At 47.6% G+C, this 23,498-nt stretch overlaps 1 protein-coding gene across 2 annotated transcripts in view; it reads right to left on the bottom strand.

Moving 5' to 3' along the window:
- Positions 1-23,498, bottom strand: part of palm1a (paralemmin 1a) — a 303,084-nt gene that overhangs the window by 241,480 nt on the left and 38,106 nt on the right. The window contains exon 1 of one of the 2 annotated variants that reach the window (XM_080213250.1): positions 23,120-23,256. The exons of the other annotated variant lie outside the window; for it this stretch is intronic. Coding sequence (XP_080069376.1) covers positions 23,120-23,136 — 17 coding nt within the window. The 5' untranslated portion in view covers positions 23,137-23,256. Of the gene's footprint in view, positions 1-23,119; positions 23,257-23,498 lie in introns of those variants that run through there. 2 annotated transcript variants of the gene reach the window in all.

The following is a 23,498-nucleotide window of genomic DNA, read 5'->3' as shown; positions in this document are numbered from 1 at the left end:
AAGATCCCAGTGAGTTCACCTCTACCACCACCGACGGTAGCCGATTCCACTCACCCACCGCCCTCTGAGAGAAACTCCAAGCGTGGAATGTCCAAACACTTGCCTAATTTTATGCTCCAACCCTTTACAACAAAGGCCAACACCCCATCTGCCTTCCTAATTACTTGCTGTAGCTGCGTACCAGCTTATTGTGATTCATGTACCGGGGCACCTCTGTACACCAGATTTCTACAATCTCTCTCCATTTAAAAAACATTCTGCTTTTTTGTTCTTTCTGCCAAAATTTACAACCGCACATTTGTCCCCATTGTACTCCATCTGTCAGATTTATTCTCACTCACTTTCCTACATCGCTTTGTATCATCATTTAGTCCTTTCATCCAAGTCATTAATATAGACTGAAAACGGTTGAGGCCCCAACTCTGCACCTTATGACACTCCACTGGTTAGAATTACCGTGGGGCGGCATGGCACCACAGTGGGTTAGCACTGCTGCTTCACAGCTCCAGGGTCCTGGGTTCGATTCCCGGCTCAGGTCACTGTCTGTGTGGAGTTTGCACATTCTCCTCGTGTCTGCGTGGGTTTCCTCCGGGTGCTCCGGTTTCCTCCCACAGTCCAAAGATGTGCGGGTTAGGTTGTTTGGCCATGTTAAGAAATTGCCCCTTAGTGTCCAGGGATATGTAGGTTAGAGGGATTAGTGGGGGTAATATGTGGGGATATGGGGATAGGGCCTGGGTGGGATTGTGTTTGGTGCAGACTCGATGGGCTGAAGGGCCTCTTTCTGCACTGTAGGGTTCTATGACTCTATGAATTAGCCAATCTGAAAGTGATCCATTTATCCTGACTCTCTGCTTTTTAATGATAAAGTTTACTTCTTAACGTCACAAGTAGGTTTACATTAACACTGCAGTGAGGTTATTGTGAAAATTGTGAAAAACACTCTGGTGCCTGTTCGGGTACACTGAGGGAGAATTTGGCATGGACAATTCACCTAACCAGGAATTCTTTCGGACGGTGGGAGGAAACCGGAGCACCCAAAGAAAACCCATGTAGACACGAGGAGAATGTGCGAACTCCGCACAGACTGTGACCCAAGCCGGGCATTGAACCAAGGCCCCTCTTGCCATGAGGCAGCAGTGCTAACCACTGCGCCCTTGTGCCACCCTATAGATAGATGTTAGGTTAACTGGCCTACAATTTCCTGTATTCCAGCTCCCCGCTTCCTTGAACAGTGGGTTCCATTTGTGGTTTTCCAATTCACTAGGAACGATTCAAAACCCAGGGAATTTTGGAAGATTACAAGAAATACATCCACTTTCTCTGTAGCTACTTTCTTTAAGATCTAGAATGCAGGCCATCAGATCCAGGGGAACCGACAGCCTTTAGTTCAAATATTTTCCTCATATCTTTTCCATAGTGACCACAATTATTTTAACTTCCTCCGACCTGTTTCTCTATTGATTTTCAGCTGATCTTGGGATGCTTTTTGTATCTTCTAAAAGATACTTAATTAATTATTATTGTTATTAATTATTGTTCGACACTTCCGCAATTGCCTTGTTTGCCATCATTAATTCCCCAGTCTCGCCCTCTAAGGGGCCAATGCTCACTTTAGCTACACTTCTCTTTTGTGTATACTTGTAGATCTTTGTTCATTCTCTAACCCATGGACAGTGAGGTCAGCTGATTCCGTGCACATTGAACTTGGAATCCTCTTGGTCCAGACCTAGTTATTCAATCTTTACCAATAGTATCATCAGGAAGCAATGAATGGAAGACCTACGCTAGTTCTCAAATTGCGCATTGAATGAGCCAATGTAGATAGGAAGACGGGAACAGAAATAGACCATTCATTCTGTAATAATCTTACTGAGATCAGTCTCCCATCACCAACACGCTTTACAATGTGCCCAAAGTACCGCTCAGTAGCTGCAGTGTACAACTCAGCCCCAAAGTCCTTTGACTGCCAGCCTGAATGAAGCCAGCTCAACTTAAACCCCCCACTGCCCCTTCCCTACTGGGCGAGCCTCCACTCACCTAATACTGGAGCTCATGTTGTATAAGATCCATGGGAAGATCTATTGACAATCCCCCATGGCCATCACAACATAGCGCCTTGAGACAGTTGCATTATTCATTGAAATTATTGGGATAAACTGTATATCATGGGCAGCACAGTGGTTTGTACTGCTGCCTCACAGCATCAGGGACCCATGTCCGATTCCGGCCTTGGGCGACCGTCTGTGCAGAGTCTGCACCTTCTCACCATGTCTGCGTGAGTTTTCTCTGCGTGCTCCGGTTTCCTCCCAGGTATGCGGGTTAGGTTGACTGGCTATGAAAAGTTGACCCTAGTGTCAGCAGAGTAAATACTTGGAGTTGCGGGGATAGGACCTGGATGTGATTGTTGATGGTGCAGACTCGATGGGCCGAATGGTCTCCTTCTGCACTGTAGGGATTCTATGATTAATTCCATTCACCAACACACTTGTCTAGAAAAAAGTCAATTGTTTCCAGATTTTCGATCATTAATTGAGCTGGAATCTATTGACTTTGGTCTCTTGTATATTTTGGCTCTAATTTACACCCCCTTTGCCTCTGATTCCCCCGAGCAGCAGAAAAAATTTCTATTAACTTCCTCCAAAAAACTTCAATCAAATCACTCTTTAACCCTTGATATTCCGGCAGCTTAAATTCTTGGAATCTCTCCTAATCCTTTTTTGTCCGCTCACTTAATCTATCAATGTGTTTTTGTTATTATAGTCTCCTGTCTACTCTACTCAGTAGACCACAAGTCTTGTATCATTGGCAGGCCTGGATATAAGGTTCTTATTTTATTGCCTAAACCATCAATAAATATAATGGATAGATTCTCCCAGCACAGATCCTAGGGGGCACCATGGGATGAATCTTTGTGTCTGGATCCTGATCTAGATATTGGAATGAAATGCATCTTGCAAACCCACAATTGCTGGCAGCAGACTCCAGAGGGCGATCTTGAAGGAGGCTATCAGGAGGTTTATCCAATTAAGAGACAGTGGATGGACTCATAAGTAGGGATGGCCAATTGGAGGCCATCCAGGGTCAGTATACTGGTGTCAGTGCCATGGATGGGAGTTGCTGCAGTGGGTAGGCTGCTCTGTAGATGGGCTTTTCCAGCCAGGCTCGTCCAATCTGGAAAATCCCACCCGAGATCAATGGGCCTTTGAGTGGTCCAGCCCCAACCGCTACGATTCCCGTGGAATGCGGGATGGAAAAATTACCACCCCCTCGTCTCTCCATCTAAGTCATTGAGACAGATTGTAAATAGATGAGGCTCCAGTTTGGTCTACAGCAAGTATCTTTAGAGATGAGGTGGAGATGCCTGTATTGGACTGGGGTGGACACAATAAGAAGCCTCACAACAGCAGGTTAAAGTCCAACAGGTTTATTTGGAATCACCTGATGAAGGAGCAGCAGTTTGAAAGCTCGTGACTCCAAATAAAACTGTTCGACTTTAACCTAATGTTGTGAGACTTCTTACCATCTTCAGAGATGTTTATTCAGGTTGACTATGACTCGAGAAACTGTTTCTTGTAAAGCTTCCTGCTCTACAGTGTTCAATTGTACTTCACTCTATGCCTGAGGACTGTGTTTGGGATCTGGAGTTTCCTCCACATTAGCACCCAGACAGGCTTAAGAAGATTGCAAATTTTGCATGGGTGTCACAACAGAACTGCAAATATCTTTTAATCAAATTGCTGTTTTACTTCCCTTCTTTTCTATTGCCTGGTCTGCATCTTCTATTCCTCCACACGGATCTTTATTGCAAAGAGTAAGTGGCTTTAAAAATAGATTGTCGGCAAGCCTGGGGGTGAAATATTTTCCAATTTACATTCTAAAATTCAAAGGAAGAAAGATGCGTGGGTTGATGTGAAGCCCCCATAATATTGGGGGTGGGACGGGGGGGTTAGTGGGGACTAAAAATCAGAGAGGCATGTCCCCAACCCCCCCCAGGTGTATATACAGCTGCTGCAAATTTGACAGGGCTGGGTTGTGAGGTGTGTGTGCCTTGGTGAGTCAGTTGTCTCATTATCATCGTTAATATTGGGCGCTCGCACTGTAGTGGGGTGGACAATTTCAATTTAACAGCTTCCCTGCCCAATGTCCCAGTGCTGGGAAAATCCAGCCATGGAATGGAAACATTGAAGAAAGTGGCTGGTTCCCCTGGGCTTTCCCTAGCCAAGAGTGACCAATCACTATGGCAACCGAAAGATGGGGGGGGCGGGGGTGATTACCAAAGTAAAACATTATAATGAGGTCCGAGTCTACTTGCTAACCAATCAGCACTCTTTTCTCCTGTAATGTAAATTATTACGACTGTCTGAAATTTGGTATTCTTGTATTTGTCCTGGTGAGTGCAAGATGCAAAGCTTCAACAACATGTCTCTCATTTCAGTAATAATCAAGGATTACTTTCCCCACTGTGGGGGAACTCCACTCCAACATCCCGGCTCTAACAAGTTTCTAACCAAAAGCCCGGGCCTCTGGTCTCACTTTATTCTGACACACCCCATCAAGCAGCACTCTTAATGTACAAATCCACCCAGCTGTCTCCTAACTCGCACCTTCATAATAGCCACCACCTTCATCCCAAGTATCCAAAACTTTGGGCTTTGCCTCTTTCAGTATATTTATCTTCTAACTTGTGGGCTGTCACCAAAGCTTCCTGGTCAGAAGCAAATGTTTCTAGATTGTTCTGGAATCCTTGGTCTATTGCACAATGTCGGTAGATTAGGGCCTCTGCTTGGTGTCTTCCTAGATTCCTGTTGCAGGATCTCTCTCACTTTCCCATCATCAAAGTATGTGACCCTTTCCCCGTGCCAGAGTCACTCCCACATCCACCATTGGAGGCTTGGACTGTGTTATCGTGCTTTCCACCATTTTACCTCATTTTGTCACTCCATAGAACCCTACAGTGCAGAAAGAGGCCCTTCGGCCCATTGAATCTGCACCGAACACAATCCCACCCAGGCCCTACCCCCATATCCCCACATATTATACCCACTAATCCCTCTAACATGAGCATCCCTGGACACTAAGGGACAATTTCTTAGCATGACCAATCAATCTATGGATATTCTTTGGACTGTGGGAGGAAACCGGAGTGCCCTTTAAACATGTTCACCCGAATACAGCGTCTAGTGGGGGGTGGAGTGGTGCCCCCTAGGCATAGGCACCCTGGCAATGCCAGCCTGTGTCCCCTGGCTGGGGGTGGGGCCTGCTGGGAGGTGGGGCTGGCGGGGGTGGGAGTGAGGGGTCCCACTCGGTATGGTGAGCGGTTGGGGCTGGTGGAAGGGCAGTGATCAGGGTGGGCTGGGTGGGGTGGGCGAAAGGAGGGGTCAGCTGGGGCGCAAGTGTGGCGGTGGGGGGAGTGGCGCTGGAGATCGGGGGGTGGGGGTGGGGATCGGGGCTGGCCCGTGAATGGATGGGGGGTGGGGTGCTGTGATCGCACCATGGGGGTTGGAGGGTCAGTACTGCGGAGGTTTCAGACTGGCCAGCAATTCAACTGGCCGGCAAACTTCAGGCTGACGGAGAGGGGCCATTTGCGCATGTGCCGAACTGTCAAACTCCAGCGTGAATAGGCCACGCGCCCCCCACCCAAAACCACCCCCCCCACCCCCCGAGTGGCCTCTGCAGTGCACAGAGTGCGGGAGATCCAAGTCTGAACTCCCACTGAAAAAACAATTGTGATTTACACCAGCTTTCCTGCAAATTTAGCACTTAAAACCTTTTTGGATGAACTGCGTCCAAATCTTCCAACTTTATCTCACCCACGTCTATGTCGATGGCTGTTACCTCACTAAATTCTTGTGCCAATGGAGGGTCTTACTCCGTGACATTGTCCTTGATATATTTTACATATATCCCATTTGTCACTCATCTCCTCAATGAACCTTGCTCATCCACCCTTTGTTCTTCACTTGGATTTCTGATCTTTGCAAGAGGGAAGAATACACTGCTGGTTTAGCTTTAACAAAATATGTTTATTTTTACTGTGAATCTCCTATCACTGCCATTAACACTTCTTTAACATTCTAATGCTGGGTTTTCTTAAAGAGATAGAATAATGACATCTACTGAGTTTTCAAAGACAACTGTTCTATCAATTTCCCTGTCCACTTTCATCAGTGCCTTTTTCATGGAAGCCTGGCTACAACACCTGTACAAATAAAATATCTTAATCCAGTTATTCTGCATGGATTAAACATGCCTCCCAGTGACCTCAATGTGTTGTCATCCCTGAACAAGTAGACGTTTCGTGTTCATTGACCTTACTTTGATTCCCACTGCAGAGTGAATCATTTTAACAGTGCTTCAATCTATCGAGGTGCAAACACTTGCTGAAATCCTGCTGCCATTTACGCCGACGGAATCTTACAGCCCCAATGATGGCACACTCCTGCCGTGGGTTACCCGGTGGCGAGGGGTGCATTCAGTGGGAGACCCTGTTGACAATGGGAGAACCATAGGATCTCACTGCTAGTGGGTGGTGTGCTGCCTCCTACCATTGCCAGCAGGCTGCAGAGGAAGATCCCACTCACTATCTAACGCAGCACAATTAAATGAACCTAACTCACCACTGGACTAAAGTTTCTTGTGTCTCGTAAAGTTCCCTCAGACTGGTCATTATCATCACCTTCACTGTTTGCTGTGCAGACACATGGATTTGGGCCGGTGTCTGTGAGAGTTTGCGCATTCTCCCCGTGCTTGCTTGGGTTTCCTCCGGGTGCTCCGGTTTCCTCCCACACCCCAGAGATGTGCTCTTAGGCTGATTGGCAGTAATAAATTGTCCCTAAATTAGTCTTCCCTCAATGTGGAATGCCATAAGCATAGACAAGGGTCATGGGTGGAGAGGGGACTCACAATGTTAAAATGGCGGCGCGGGCTCGTTGGGCCGAAGGGCCTGTTTCCCAGGCTGTGTTGTTCTTTGTTCAACTTCTGAATCCTCCTGATTGTTCCACTTTGCACAAATCATTTCACAATGATTTTTCAATTAGTTTTTTTTTATTAGTCATGGGATGTGTGTGTCCCTGGCTTGAGCATATATTACCCATCCTCAGTTGCCCCCTTGGACATTTCAGAGGGCAATTCAGAGACAACAACATTGTTGTGAATCTGGAATCACATGTAGGCCAGACCAAGTAAGGATGGCAGATTTCCTTCCCTAAAGGACATCAGTGAACCAGATGGGTTTTTACAACAATGGTTTCATTGTCAATGTTAAACTTTTAATTCCAGATCTTTTATTGAATTCACCCATCCTCTGGGGTCTCTGAATTACTAGTCCAGCGACAGTACCACAAGGCTGATGCCTCCTCACATATTTTAAATACCTGCTGTTAAATATTCCCCAGGTATTTCTAGGGGTTCATTCATGTATTGTTGCTGCTCCATCCCTGCTGACACCCAAATCTGCTACAAATGCCGTTATGCTCACTCCGATTGTCGGTCACTTTCCTGTACTGATGCTTGTGTCCAGTGACCAGATAATCTCTAAGTCTGAGTCTTCCATCCTTTGTGACGTGACCCATCAAACTGCTGGATACGACTGATTGCCCCACACCCGGCATTATTTAAAAAGCAGCACACATTTTATCCTAAGAATTTCGCTAGCCTTCCTGAGAATCTAGCAGTAGCTGAAAACAGGAACCTGTCCTTATTCAACAACGTCACACCAACCGGCAATTTGAATGTGAGCGCTGAACAAGGACTCCACAAGGTGAATCTCTGCAATCTTTTATCCAGCCTGTTAGAGTCCATGATATCATTTCTCTGGCGAATGACCAGAGAAATCTATCCAAGTTTGACCGTGCCTTGGAGGCATCTGAGAAATGACCTTTCTTATAAATCTCACCCATGAAGTTTAACGTTATATCCCATTTCTTCATTAGTGCCCAATGGACAGACATCCATCACACAAAATACTCTCCTACTGATTTTCCTTTGAGGAAGTGACTGTTTATTACATTCTCTCCGATAAGAAGGAAACCCGTGTCCATATATTCACTCCATTTATCCCCTAGTTACTGGGTCAAACTCCCAGAGCATGAGTGGGTAATCATATTCAAACAAATTATATTTCAACTCAGCCATTCTTCACAAAAATAACTCATATCACATCCTGTCTGACAAAGAACTGGGTAACCTTTAGGTAACCATTCTCTGTTATCTTAACCGCTGATAGCCAGATAGTGAAAGTGGGCACCAATCTTTGACATGGTACTACATTTATTTACAGAATGCAGCTTAACAAATCATAGAATCCCTACAATGTAGAATGAGGCCATTCAGCCCATTGAGCCTGCACAGACAACAATCCCACCCAGGCCCGATCGCCATAACCCTATGTATTTACTCTGTTAATCCTTCTGACACTAATGGTCAATTTTAGCATGGCCAATCAACCTAACTCGCACATCTTTGGAGAAAACCGGAGCACCCGGAGGAAACCCACGCAGACATGGGGAGAATGTGCCAACTCCACAGCAGACAGTGACCCAGATTCCTGGCACTGTGGGGCAGCAGTGCTAACCACTGTGCCACCATGCCAGCCGTAATGTCTCCCTAACCAACATCCAGTATCAATATGTGTCTCTTTATACTCTTTTGAGTGAACAAATTAAATTAATTTGATACATAGAAGAATGAGGGGAGATTTGATAGAGGTGTATAAGATTTTGATGGGTATCGATAGAGTGAATGCAAGCAGGCTTTTTCCACTGAGGCTAGAGGAGAAAAAAACAGAGGGCATGGGTTAAGGGTGAAAGGGGAAAGTTTAAAGGGAATATTAAGGGGGGGATTCTTCATGCAGAGAGTGGTGGGAGTGTGGAATGAGCTGCCGGATAAAGTGGTAAATGTGGGGGCACTTTTAACATTTAAGAAAATCTTGGACGGGTTCAGGGATGAGAGGGGTGTGGAGGGATATGGTCCAAGTGCAGGTCAGTGGGACTAGGCGAAAAATGGTTCGGCACAGGGGCCAAAAGGCCTGTTTCTGAGCTGTAACTTTCTGTGGTTTCTAAATAAGTAAATAACCAACTGCCACTTAAAGGTTAAACAAAACTTAAAAGGCAATTTAACAAATTGCATTAAAATAATTTCTTTAGATCAGTGCAGAAACAAGGCCATTTGGCCCATCAGGCCTATACCCACTTTCTGACCGAGTATCCCACCCAGGCCCTATCCCCATGGACCCACGTGTTTGCCCCTATTAAGCCACCTAATGCACACATCTTGGACTCTAAGGGGCAATTTGTCATGGCTAATCCAATTAACCCGCACATCTTTGGACTGTGGGAGGAAACCGGAGCACCCGGAGAAAACCCACGCAGACACAGGGAGAAAATGCAAACTCCACACAGTGGACAGTGACCCAATCCGGGAATCGAACCTGGGTCCCCAGCGCTGTGAGGCAGCAGTGCTGACTACCATGTCACGGAGGGTATAATGCACTCCAGTCCCTGTGATGCCACGCAAGGCCTCATGTGTACTGGCGGACACTAGTGCTAGCTTTCCAGAGACACCCAGCCACAAATGTAGATCGACATCTGGGCTGAGGGACACCCTCAACCCCACCTACTGCCTGCACCTGCCCACGGTCACCTTGGCAAGGCCCAGGAGCAGGCTGGCAAGGAGATCCTTCCTCCTACCAGCACCCACTCACCCCCAACTCCCCTGCACCTCCAACACTCCCTCATACAGGTCAGGTGCATGGGGTTCGATGTACAACCAAAAGCTGATGATCCTCCTCAGGATGTGGAACAGACAACACAGGTTAATAGGCAATAAAATAAACTAATTACCAAATAAATTAGTGAACAAATCAACGGTCTTTAAAGAGGCACTGTGACAAAAAGAGGAAACTTTAACGGAATCACAGCAAACTCAATTAAACTAACGTTCCAGGGCTAATGACGCATTGCAACCCTTCAGCACCCATCGGACATGGAAAGAGTCAAGGGAATACAAGGAACCACTGAAGTCATTCACCATCCTGACTGAGAAATATATCACTGGGTTAGAGTCCTGGATCTCCCTCCCTAACAGCAGGGTGGGTGTACCTACATCACAGAGACTGCAGTGTGTTGAAGGCGACAGTTCACCGCCACCTTCTCAAGGGCAATTAGGGATGTGTAAATAATGCTGGTCTAGACAGCATTGCTTACATCACGAGAACAAACACATTAAAAAAAAGTCTACTTGAAGTCAGAGCCTCTTGGTGGGGCTAATGTTTGCAATGACTTCATGCCGAGTGTTATTTTTAATGGAATTGGTCCATTAATCTCTGTCTACAAGCCAAGCTACATCTGAAAAGTAAAGATTTATCTGACTCAATGCCTCAAAACTTCAGCAACAGGCAGGGCTGAAACACATGGTTATAAATCATTATGTCACTCATCCCGATTCTCAAGGCATTCATTTTCTGTGTCTAACCTTGACTTGACAGCACATTCTGGCTTTTCTCATTTCACTTGTTGCCCCTGTGCCTTCCAACATGCCCCCTTTGAAATGCCCAACAAACTCATTGGCAGCCCACCGCCATTTTACCGAGTGGACCTGGAGAGGGTGTTTCCACTAGTGGGAAAAACTCGAACCAGAGGGCACAACCTCAGGCTAGAGGGACGGTCCTTTAAAACAGAGACGAGGAGGGGATTTCTTCAGCCAGAGAGTGGTGAATCTGTGGAGCTCTTTGCTACGGGAGGCTGTGGAGGCCAGGTCATTGAGTGTCTTTAAGACAGAGATAGATAGGTTCTTGATTAATAAGGGGATCATGGGTTAGGGGAAAAGGCAGGAGAATGGGGATGAGAAAGATATCAGCTATGGTTGAACGGCGGGGCAGACGCGATGCTCCTATGTCTTATGGTCTTATTTTCTTATCTGGTAGGAAGTTGGGCAAGTGTGACCCAATGGGCAGTGGCCACAGATCTTTTCCCCTTTCAAACACAAGTACTTGATCCCTTGCTCAGTATCCCCCATGCTTATCCCAATGACTGAGATTTGGATCCTTGTAGACATCTCAGTAGCACAGTATTAGCACTGCTGCCTCACTGTGCCAGGAACCCAGGTTCGATTCCGGCTTGGGTCACTGTCTCTGCAGAGTCTGCGCATTCTCCCCGTGACTGCGTGGGTTTCCTCCAGATGCTCTGGTTTCCTCCCACAGTTCAAAAGACATTGCTGGTTAGATGCATTGGCCGTGCTAAATTCTCCCTCAGTGTACCCAAATAGGTGTCGGAGTGTGGTGACGGGGGGATTTTCACAGTAACTTCATTGCAGTGTTAATGTAAGCCTACTTGTGACACTAACAAATAAACTTGAAAAGCATTGTGATGAATCTTATCTCCTGACATGCAATATCTGAGCACCAATGTTTGACACCAATATATCACCTTCCACCCCCACCACGAAATATTGGGATGGGACTGTCAGTCTAAAGAGTATCGTAACAAAACACAGGCTGAGAAATTCATTACAGTCAGAGATATTTGAGAGATTTTGTTGAGAGATGTTTGATTCTTCAACAAGTTGGGGGCCCTTTCAAACGCAAGTACTTGACCTCTCGCTCAGTATCTCCCATGCTTATCCTCAGTGACTGAGCTTTGGATCCTTGTAGGTAGCACAGTGTTAGCATATTACTCAGAGAACAAAAAACAAGGCTAGTTTAAGATAGTGATGACAGAAAACTATACACTCAACACACTAAAGAGCTGGGAGTGGGGGTGGCAGTTACAGAACATAGAACATTCCAGCGCAGTACAGGCCCTTCGGCTCTCAATGTTGCGCCGACCAGTGGAACCAATCTAATGACCCTCTAACCTAAACTATTCCAATGTTATCCATATGCCTATCCACTGACCATTTGAACACCCTTAAAGTTGGCGAATCCACAACTGCTGCAGGCAGGGCATTCCACGCCCTTACTACCCTCTGAGTAAAGAACCTACCTCTGACATCCGTCCTATAATTATCACCCCTTAATTTAAAGCTATGTCCCCTCGTGTTAGCCATCACCATCCGAGGAAAAAGGCTCTCACTGTCCACCCTTTCTAACCCACTGATCATCTTGCATGCCTCAATTAGGTCACCTCTCAACCTTCTTCTCTCTAACGAAAATAACCTCAAGTCCCTCAGCCTTTCCTCATAAGACCTTCAGGCCATATGGCCTCCTGTTTGATATTCCTGTTCAATATAGACCATGGTCCAGCAGAGACCCTGGATAATTTGTAGAGACCCTTCTAATTGGAGTGCGAAAGGCATTGTAAACTGTGTAGGCTTTGAGACTTTCTGGTTACCTGAAGGTCCTGCAGAGGGTGAGTAGGATTGAAACATAAGAAACACAAGAAATAGGAGCAGGAGTAGGCCATTTAGCCCCTCGAGCCTGCCCCGCCATTCAATAAGATCATGGCTGATCTGTCATGTCTCAGTTCCACATTCCCGTCCTCTCCCCATAACCCTTAATCCCCTTGCCTATCAAAAGCCTATCTACCCGCGTCTTAAATATGTTCAGCGAGGCAGCCTCCACCACTTCAACGGGCAGAGAATTCCATAGATTCACCACCCTTTGAGTGAAGAAGTTCCTCCTCAACTCCGTTCTAACCGCCCCCCCTTTATCTTGAGGCTGTGCCCCCTAGTCCTACTGTCCTTTCTGAGCGGGAAGAGCCTCTCCACCTCTATCCTATCCATCCCATTCATCATCTTATACGTCTCATTGAGCCCCTGGTTTCTACAATTATCCATCCCCGTCCCACCCATCTCTCTGATCCCACCCCAGGCTCCAAGGGGCTGTACCATGATTTTGCCCAGGACATACGAGCGTTTGGGATCGGATCGTCAGGCTGTTTGCTTGTCTTCAGAATATCTCAGCCGACCAGGACTCAAGGACTTTGGCAATAAGAATGAACTCTGCATGCCACTCTCTAATTACTTGTTACTCATTGATGGCTCTGGTTCCTGCAGCGGCTGAGGTTATTCATGAACCTTGCCCCTTACCTGAGGTGTGGTGACCCTCAGGTAATGGCCAGCAGTCAGCCCTCCCCCTCAAAAGGAAAGAGCAGCCTCTGGTCATCTGGGGCTCAAAGAAAGAACAAACAAAGGACAACACAGCACAGGAAACAGGCCCTACAAACCCGTGCCGCCCACTTTAACACACCGGCAACTTTTACATTTAGTTCAAAACAGCAACTTTAAGATGAGAAAGAAGATAAAAGAAATGTCACAACTGGAAGGGTTGGTTTAAAACCTAGTTACAAATGGGCGAGGATAAGGAACTGCAGTGAGGACTTTGGAAGGTGTTAATATGTTAATGTTGGATGATGATAAACACTGTGCCGTGAGAATCTGAGATTCGAGGATATCCCTGACAGACGGACACCTCAATCTCTGAATGAGCTGAAGGGACGTGATGTTTGAGTAACATGCGATTCAGTGTTTTGTCGACAGGAAGCAGCAGTCAGGTTACTGGGTGTGGAAGAGCTGGATGTGCCGGCGTTGGACTGGGGTAAACACAGTAAAAAGTCTGACCAACACCAGGTTTTAGTCCAACCGATTTATTTGATAGTAAACGCACAAGCTTTCGAGGTTTCCCTCGAGGGAAACCTCGAAAGCTTGTGCGTTTACTATCAAATAAATCAGTTGGACCAAAACCTGGTGTTGTCAGACTTTTTACTGTGAAAGAGCTGCCATGTTTCCATTGGGACACCCTCCCCCGAATGATGGTTGAACGATCGAATCAGGGACCTGTGCGTTTCTCCTCTTTTACAAGTGCAGAAACAATTATGATTTAACTTGGGGTGGAGAGAAGTAACATTGGCTTGGAATTTCTGTGTGAATTCTGCCCAACTCCTGCTTAAATTCGAGTGCATTCTCCGAGAGAGTAGGGGGACAGCAGGGGAGTATTAATCTGGACATTCAGAATTGTTGTTCTTTATTTGATCTCCCGATTTTGTTTCAAAGTGTCAGTCTCATCTCAGAGTCAGAGGCTGTGACTTCACTCCACACAGGCTAAGTATGAAATCCAGTCCGACACTCCCACTGCAGCGCTGTTGGAGTGCTGCACTGTCAGAGGTGCTAATGCTGTATTCGGGTAAAAACTGGGGTAAATCTCACTGCTTCTTCCAGTGGGACTTTCAGAACGAATGACTCGTAATCTGTGCACTGCAGAGTGCATGACGGTCCCCTCCCCCCCACCCCACCCCATCTCCTCACTACACAAGTGGGTGTTACCACTTTGGCCCTTGGCCAAACAGGCGATGGGTGAGCGGCGAAAGGTGAGGAAGTGGAGGGACGCGTTTATCGGACATCCTGGGAGAGTGCTCACCATCGATACGCTCCTCCAAGAAGTTTCCAGTGGCAGGACACTACCCAGAGGGTTCAGTCCAGCCAGCACAAGCCCCTCATTCTGCATTTCGCTGGAAACTGGGATTCTCCGGCCACACTTCCCCCAAAACCGAAGAATCCCGCCTGAGGTCAAATGGACATTTATGTGCCCCCCGCCTACAATTCCCATGGCGGACGGGATGGGATAATTCCACCTCCTCCCCTGAATGTCTAACCCTGGGGAAATTGGTACTGACTTTAGGAGACTGAATTCTGAAATGATCACTCTCCTGCGCTAGTGGTTTAGTTCACCGTACTGAGATTAGGAAGATAGCTGATGGGTGATTGGTCTTCACTTTTGCTTTAAGAACATAAGAACATAAGAAATAGGAGCAGGAGTAGGCCATCTAGCCCTTCGAGCCTGCCCCACCATTCAATAAGATCATGGATGATCTGTCGTGGCTCAGTTCCACATTCCCACCCTCTCCCCATAACCCTTAATCTCCTCGCTTATCAAAAACCCATCAACCCGCGTCTTAAAAATATTTAGCGAGGCAGCCTCCACCACTTCAACGGGCAGAGAATTCCAGAGATTCACCACCCTTTGAGTGAAGAAGTTCTTCCTCAACTCCGTTCTAAAACCCCCCCTTTATCTTGAGGCTGTGCCCTCTAGTCCTACTGACCTTTCTGAGCGGGATGAGTCTCTCCTTTCTATCCTATCCATCCCATTCATCATCTTATATGTCTCAATGAGATCTCCCCTCATTCTTCTAAACTCTAACGAGTACAAGCCTAGTTTATTCAGCCTCTCCTCATAGCTCAACCCCCTCAACTCCGGCATCAGCCCAGTAAACCTAATCAATCGCCTGTGAGGAGATGCCTGTAACTTAAGGCCCCCCCCTCACCTGCTTTGAATTTGACAGGCAAGCTGCAAATTTCCACCATAATTATAACAGGCACTGTGGCCTCTCTGTGCTGCCTGATTTCATAGCATCATGGAATCCTACAGTGCAGAATGAGGCCATTCTGCCCATCGAGTCTGCACTGACCATGACCCCACCCAGACCCTATCCCCGTAATCCCACATATTTACCCTCCTGATACTCAGGGGCAATTTAGCATGGTGGAGGATGTGGTCATCGCAGGTGGAGGATGTGGTCAAGAAGGCGTATGGTGCACTGGCCTTCATTAATCAAGGGGTTGAGTTTAGGAGTCGGGAGGTAATGCTGCAACTTTATAAGACCCTTGTCAGACCCCACTTGGAGTACTGTGCGCAGTTCTGGTCGCCTCACTACAGGAAGGATGTGGAAGCTATTGAAAGGATGCAGAGGAGATTTACAAGGATGTTGCCTGGATTGGGAGGCATGCCTTATGAGGATAGGTTGAGGGAGCTGGGACTCTTCTCCCTGGAGAGATGAAGGTTGAGAGGCGACCTGATAGATGTTTATAAGATGTTGAGAGGTATAGATAGGGTGGATTGTCAGAGGCTATTTCCCAGGGCTGAAATGGTCGCTACGAGAGGACACAGGTTTAAGGTGCTGGGGAGCAGGTACAGAGGAGATGTCAGGGGTAAGTTTTTCACTCAGAGGGTGGTGAGTGAGTGGAATCGGCTGCCATCGGTGGTGGTGGAGGCGAACTCGTTGGGATCTTTTAAGAGACTTCTGGATGAGTACATGGGATTTAATGGGATTGAGGGTTACAGATAGACCTGGTAGGTAGGGATATGATCGGCGCAACTTGTGGGCCGAAGGGCCTGTTTGTGCTGTAGTGTTCTATGTTCTATGGCCAATCCACCTAACCTGCACATCTTTGGAGTGTGGGAGGGAACTGGAGCACCCAGAGGAAACCCATGCAGACATGGGGAGAATGTGCAAACTCCACACAGACAGTGACCCGAGGCCGGAATCAAACTCAGGTTCTGTGAAGCAGCAGTGTTAATCACGGTTAATAGTTCAACACTATTAAATGGTAATATTCTAAAGACAAGCTCCAGGCTAGTGGAAAAAAAGAATAAAGCATCTGGCTAAAAAAAGTGAAAAACATTACTGTGAACATTTGACGGTTTTCCCGTTTATAAATAGTAGGATCACTCAGTCTCCTTGGTGATCCCCTCAGTGTCTTCCACAACCCGCTCCTCTGAACATCTTTGCATTTCAGAATCTCATTTTCCAACTGTCATCATCTAATCACAGTGTCACAGGTCGTAAAATAACAGGAATCACAAGATCAAACCTGGATATTATGATGATAAGCTTTGTACTACACGAAAAAGATAGGTTAAAAATATCAGTTAGATCGGTACAGCCCGAGCCCCAACATCTGTCACTCTGTGGCCAGCACGGTGGCACAGTGGTTAGCACTGCTGCCTCGCAGCACCAGGGACCCAGGTACAATCCCGGCTTCGGGTCACTGCCTATGCAGAGCTTGCACATCCTCCCCGTGACTGCGTGGGTTTCCTCCGGGTGCTCCGGTTTCCACCCACACTCCGAAGATGTGCAGGTTAGGTGGATCGGTCATGCTAAATTGCCCCTTAGTGTCAGGAGGCTTACCAGGATAAACATGTGGGGTTACGGGGATAAGTCTGGGTGGGATTTTTGTTAGTGCAGTTTGATGGTTCGAGTGGCCTCCTTCTGCACTTCAGGGATTCTACGATCTTCATTTGGAGTGCATTCTCCAACCGCAGAACCCACCCAGGACCTGGAGTGTGTTGCAAATCACTTCACGTTCATTCCCAAGCCATGCAATTCCGATGTAACTGGGGATACGGAGTGGAGACTGGCCTCAGGACCCCAGTGCTAAGAAGCAGGAAATCACATTGCTTCTAGCTTTCCATTGACCTCTGTCATGTACATGCACACGCCTGTGTGTATGTGTGTAGGCTGTGTCTGTTTGTACATGCGTGTTGAAACCATAGCAACCCTATAGTGCAGAAGGAGGCCATTCAGCCCATCAAGTCCGCACCGACAACAATCCCCCACATTTACCCTGCTATTCCCACTAACTTACACATCCCAGACACTAAGGGGCAATTGTGAATAAACCTAACCTGTTCATCTTTGGACTGTGGGAGGAAACCGGAGCACCCGGAGGAAACCCACGCAGACATGGAGGGAACATGCAAACTTCGCATAGACAGTGACCCGAGCCGGGAATCGAACTCAGGTCCCTGGAGCTGTGAGGCAGTAGTGCTAACCACTGTGCCACCGTGCTGTGCCACGTATGTGTGCACCAGTGTATATGCACTTGTACATATGTGAGAGTGTGTGAGCCCTCCAGTGTACAAATGTGTGGGTGAGTGAGTGTGGATTAGTGTGAATGTGTGTGTGTTTGACGTTGATCTGTATATGTTTGTGTGTGTTGGAGCGGACAGATGTGTGTATGAGTCATTGTGACATATATTTGTGTTTGAGTGTGTGTGTGTTTGAGAGTGTATGTTAGTGACTATGTGGATCTGTAGACACCAGATACAGGCAGACAGAATGCAGGTGTAACACCACCTCAAGTCAAACAGGTTGTTATCACTCAATGTCAAATTCCACATGTGAAATCTGAGGAGTTGGGTGAAATTGCAGAGAGGGAGACAAGTGCCTATCATACTGCTACCTGACACAGTGCCTGTTACACTGTTACCTGACACAGTGTCTGTCACACTGTTACCTGACACAGTGTCTGTCACACTGTTACCTGACACAGTGTCTGTCACACTGTTACCTGACACAGTGCCTGTCACACTGTTACCTGACACAGTGTCTGTCACACTGTTACCTGACACAGTGTCTGCCACACTGTTACCTGACACAGTGCCTATTACACTGTTACCTGACACAGTGTCTGTCACACTGTTACCTAACAGAATGTCTGTAACACTGTTACCTGACACAGTGCCTGTCACACTGTTACAGGATGCAGTGCCTGTCACACTGTTACCTGACACAGTGCCTGTCACACTGTTACCTGACACAGTGTCTGTCACACTGTTACCTGACACAGTGTCTGTCACACTGTTACCTAACAGAATGTCTGTTACACTGTTACCTGACACAGTGCCTGTCACACTGTTACCGGATGCAGTGCCTGTCACACTGTTACCTGACACAGTGTCTGTCACACTGTTACCTGACACAGTGTCTGTCACACTGTTACCTGACACACTGCCTGTCACACTGTTACATGATCAGATTAAAGTCCAACAGGTTTATTTGATAGCAAACACCATTAGCTTTCGGAGCACTGCTCCTTCATCAGGTGAGTGGGAGATTTTTTCACAAACAGGCCATATAAAGGCACAAAGTCAATTTACAGAATAATGATTGAAATGCAAGTCTTTCCAGCTAATTAAGTCTCAAAGGTATAGACACTGTAAGTGAAGAGAGCATTAAGCACAAGTTAGAGATGTGTGTTGTCTCCAGACAGGACAGTTAGTGAGGTTTTGCAAGTCCAGGCAAGTCATGGGGGTTACAGATAGTGCAACATGAAGCCAAGATCCCGGTTGAGGATGCTGAGAGCATCCTGAAACCCCAGCTTTTATTGCGACACTACGGACCTCCTACAGAAGCTCACTGCACATGGGGTGAACCAGGGACACTCCTCGTCACAATGGATGTCTCGGCCCTCTACACCAACACCCCCCACGACGATGGCATTGCTGCAACTGACTCAGTACTCAACACCGACAACTGCCAGTTTCCAGATGCAATTTTACAACTCATCCGTATCATCCCTGGACCACAATGTCTTCACATTCAACAGCCAGTTCTTCATCCAGACACACGGAACAGCCATGGGGACCAAATTCACACTTCAATATGCCAACATCTTCATGCACAGATTCAAACAAGACTTCTTCACCGCACAGGACCTTCAACCGATGCTATACACTAGATACATCGATGACATTTTCTTCCTTTGGACTCATAGTGAACAATCACTATATAATGACATCAACAAGTTCCATCCCACCATCAGACTCACCGTTGACTATTCCCCAGAATCGGTTGCATTCTTGGACACACACATCTCCATCAAGGACGGTCACCTCAGCACCTCACTGTACCGCAAGCCCACAGGCAATCTCACAATGCTCCACTTCTCCAGCTCCCACCGTAAACAAGTTAAAGAAGCCATCCCCTACGGACAAGCCCTCCATACACACAGGATCTGCTCAGATGAGGAGGATTGCAACAGACACCTCCAGATGCTGAAAGACCCCCTCATAAGAACAGGATATGGTGCTCGACTGATCGATCGACAGTTCTGACACGCCACAGAGAAAAACCGCACCAACCTCCTCAGAAGACAATCATGGGACAGAGTACCCTTCGTCATCCAGTACTTCCCCGGAGCAGAGAAGCTACAACATCTTCTCCGGAGTCTTCAACATATCATTGATGAAGACGAACATCTCGCCAGGGCTATCCCCACACCCCCACTTCTTGCCTTCAGACAAGCACACAACCTCAAACAGACCATTGTCTGCAGCAAACTACCCAGCCTTCAGGAGAACAGTGACCACAATACCACACAACCCTGTCACAGCAACCTCTGCAAGACATGCCGGATCATTGACATGGATGACATCATCTCACGTGAGAACACCATCCACCAGGTACACGGTACATACTCTTACAACTCGCCAGTGTTGTCTACCTGATATGCTGCAGGAAAGGATGTCCCGAAGCATGGTACATTGGGGAGACCATGCAGACGCTATGACAATGGATGAATGAACATCGCTCGACAATCACCAGGCAAGACTGTTCCCTTCCTGTTGGGGAACACTTCAGTGGTCACGGGCATTCAGCCTCTGACCTTCGGGTAAGCATTCTCCAAGGCGGCCTTCACGACACACGACAGCGCAGAGTCGCTGAGCAGAGACTGATAGCCAAGTTCCGCACACATGAGGACGGTCTGAACAGGGATCTTGGGTTCATGTCGCACTATCTGTAACCCCCATGACTTGTCTGGGCTTGTAAAATCTCACTAACTGTCCTGTCTGGAGACAACACACATCTCTTTAACCTGTGCTTAACCCTCTCTCTACTCACATTGTCTGCACCTTTAAGGCTTGATTACCTGTAAAGACTCACATTCCAAATATTATTTTGTAAATTGAGTTTGTGTCTATATATGCCCTGTTTTGTGGAAGGATCTCCCACTCATCTGACAAAACAGCAGCAAGCGCTCCGAAAGCTAGTAGCTTCTGCTACCAAATAAACCTGTTGGACTTTAACCTGGTGTTGTAAGATTTCTTACTGCATTTACTCCAGTCCAATGCCGGCATCTCCACATCAACACTGTTACTTGATGCAGTGTCTGTCACCTTGGTACCTGACACCTTGTCTGTCACACTGTTACCTGATGTGGAGATGCCGGATGTTGGACTGGGGTAAACACAGTAAGAAGTCTCTCAACACCAGGTTAAAGTCCAACAGGTTTATTTGGTAATAAACACCACTAGTTTTTGGGGTTTGCTATCCCGACTGTTACCTGACACATGCCTGCCACACTGTTACCTGAGACAGGATCTGTCACACTGTCACCTGACACAGCACCTGTCACACTGTTACCTGACACTGTGTCTGCCACACTGTTACCTGACACAGTATCTATCACACTGTTACCTGACACAGTGTCTATCACACTGTCCCCTGACACAGTATCTATCACACTGTTACCTGACACAGTGTCTGTCACACTGTTACCTGACACAGTACCTGTTACACTGTTACCTGACACAATGCCTGTCACACTGTTACCTGACACAATGCCTGTCACACTGTTACCTGACACAGTGCCTGTTACACTGTTACCTGACACAGTATCTATCACACTGTTACCTGACACAGCATCTGTCACACTGTTACCTGACACAGCATCTGTTACACTGTTACCTGACACAGTGCCTGTCACACTGTTACCTGACACAGCACCTGTTACACTGTTACCTGACACAGTGCCTGTTACACTGTCACCTGACACAATGCCTGTCACACTGTTACCTGACACAGTGTCTGCCACACTGTTACCTGACACAGTGTCTGTTACACTGTTACCTGACACAGTATCTATCACACTGTTACCTGACACAGCATCTGTCACACTGTTACCTGACACAGCGCCTGTTACACTGTTACCTGACACAGTGTCTGTCACACTGTTACCTGACACAGTGTCTGTCACACTGTTACCTGATACAGTGCCTGTCACACTGTTACCTGACACAGTATCTATCACACTGTTACCTGACACAGCATCTGTCACACTGTTACCTGACACAGCGCCTGTTACACTGTTACCTGACACAATGCCTGTCACACTGTTACCTGACACAGCGCCTGTTACACTGTTACCTGACACAGTGCCTGTTACAGTGTTACCTGACACAATGCCTGTCACACTGTTACCTGACACAATGCCTGTCACACTGTTACCTGACACAGTGTCTGTTACACTGTTACCTGACACAGTGTCTGGTACAATGTTAGTTGGCACAGTGCCTGCAACACTAAATCATAGACTCCCTACAGTGAAGGAAGAGGTTTTTTGGCCCATTATGCCTGCACCGACCCTCTGGCAGAGCCTCTTACCCAGGCCCGATCCCCATAATGCCGCATTTTTACCCCGCCAATTCCCTTAACCTATACACCTTGGGACACTATGATGCAATTTACCATGGCCAACCATCCTAACCTGCACATCTGGAAACGGGAGCACCCGGGGGAAACCCAGGCAGACATGGGGAGAATGTGCGCACAGACAGTGACCCAAGGCTGGAACTGAACCCGGGTCCCTGGCACGTTGAGGCAGCAGCGCTAACCACCGTGCCACCTTACCTGACTGGGTGCCTGTCACACACTCACCCGCCCCGCTGCCTCTCTCCCTGTTGTCTGATGGCGCGTCTGCCACATTCCTTCGGGGAAAAACCTCCAGGAAAGGTGGGGGAGAATATTTCCCTTAAATGTTGGGGAGAGGGGCGCGCCCTGTTTGGATGCCCACCCGCTGGCCCTGTGAGCGCCCGACACTTCCCTCTCTGGTGACCCCAGTCACGCACGCAGCCTCCAGCTCACTCCCCTTGCCCGCAGGCACGGAGGCAGTGAGGTGAGCAGGCTGTTGCTCGGAGAGCTGAGAGCAGGCGGGGCACAAACCCCGTGCCAGGGATGGGGAAAGGGTGGAGGAGGGGGGTCTGAAAATGCCCAGAATGCCCTCGAAAACAGCCAGAAGCTTAACAATGCTGAAACAGCTCAGGCAAATGGTTAATTTAGTAAATCGAGAGGCGTGGGGTAGGTTCTAAATAACTTTCTATTCTCCCCACCCCACCGCCAAACCCAGATCACCATGTTAGATCAACACAGAGACGGGAGATCACATCCTTACCATTCATAAAAATGGAATGAATCTTACAGCCAAAAAAATGCCAGCAGAAAATATAGACATGCACTGTGGGGGGGGGGATTCAGAGTGAATCAGCCATATTGAGATTCGCATTATTATATCCCCAGCCGTCTCAACATTTCACATAAATAATACAAATGCAGCCCTTCACAGAGAGAGGGAGAGAGAGAGATAGGTGTGACCACATTGCAATCTCAGCTGAGGTTCAGTCCTGCGGGTCTCCCAGCAGTGACACAGACTCTGCTGTCCTCCTGAAATGCCCACAGACAGCAGCCCGGTGATACACCCACCTCCCTCCCCCACCCCCCCACCCCCCCTCCCTCCACCACCACTGCTGGATCAATAGCTTATTCCACGGGATCAGATTTAATTCACTTACTCCATCGCCAATGCCATTTGCTCCGCGCTGCTCCTGGTTCTGTCTGGGATGCTGCTCTGGAGGAGGTGCCGTGGGGTCAGCGTGTGTGTGTGTGTGTGTGTGTATGCACACAGCCCGTGGGTGCTCGATTGCCTCAGAAAGCAACCCCCCACCCACCCCCCACCACCCCTCTCTTCTTGCCTTGACAGTCTGATATCAGCGAGTAGCAGCTTCACATCTCGTTGCCTTTGTCCTGTGTTTACTCGACTCTCAGACACACAGTGTCTGAGTGGTGTCACTGCACCCCTAATGGGCACTGCCTGCATTGCTTTCTGAGACTGCTTGGAACACACAGAGAGCAAGTAAATTTACGAGCCACACTGGGACCGAGTACTTTACA

This window comes from Carcharhinus amblyrhynchos, chromosome 26 (genome assembly GCF_965287045.1).
Source record: "Carcharhinus amblyrhynchos chromosome 26, sCarAmb.v2.hapA, whole genome shotgun sequence".
Lineage (NCBI taxonomy): Eukaryota > Metazoa > Chordata > Chondrichthyes > Carcharhiniformes > Carcharhinidae > Carcharhinus > Carcharhinus amblyrhynchos.
This window is presented reverse-complemented; position numbering and strand designations above follow the sequence as displayed.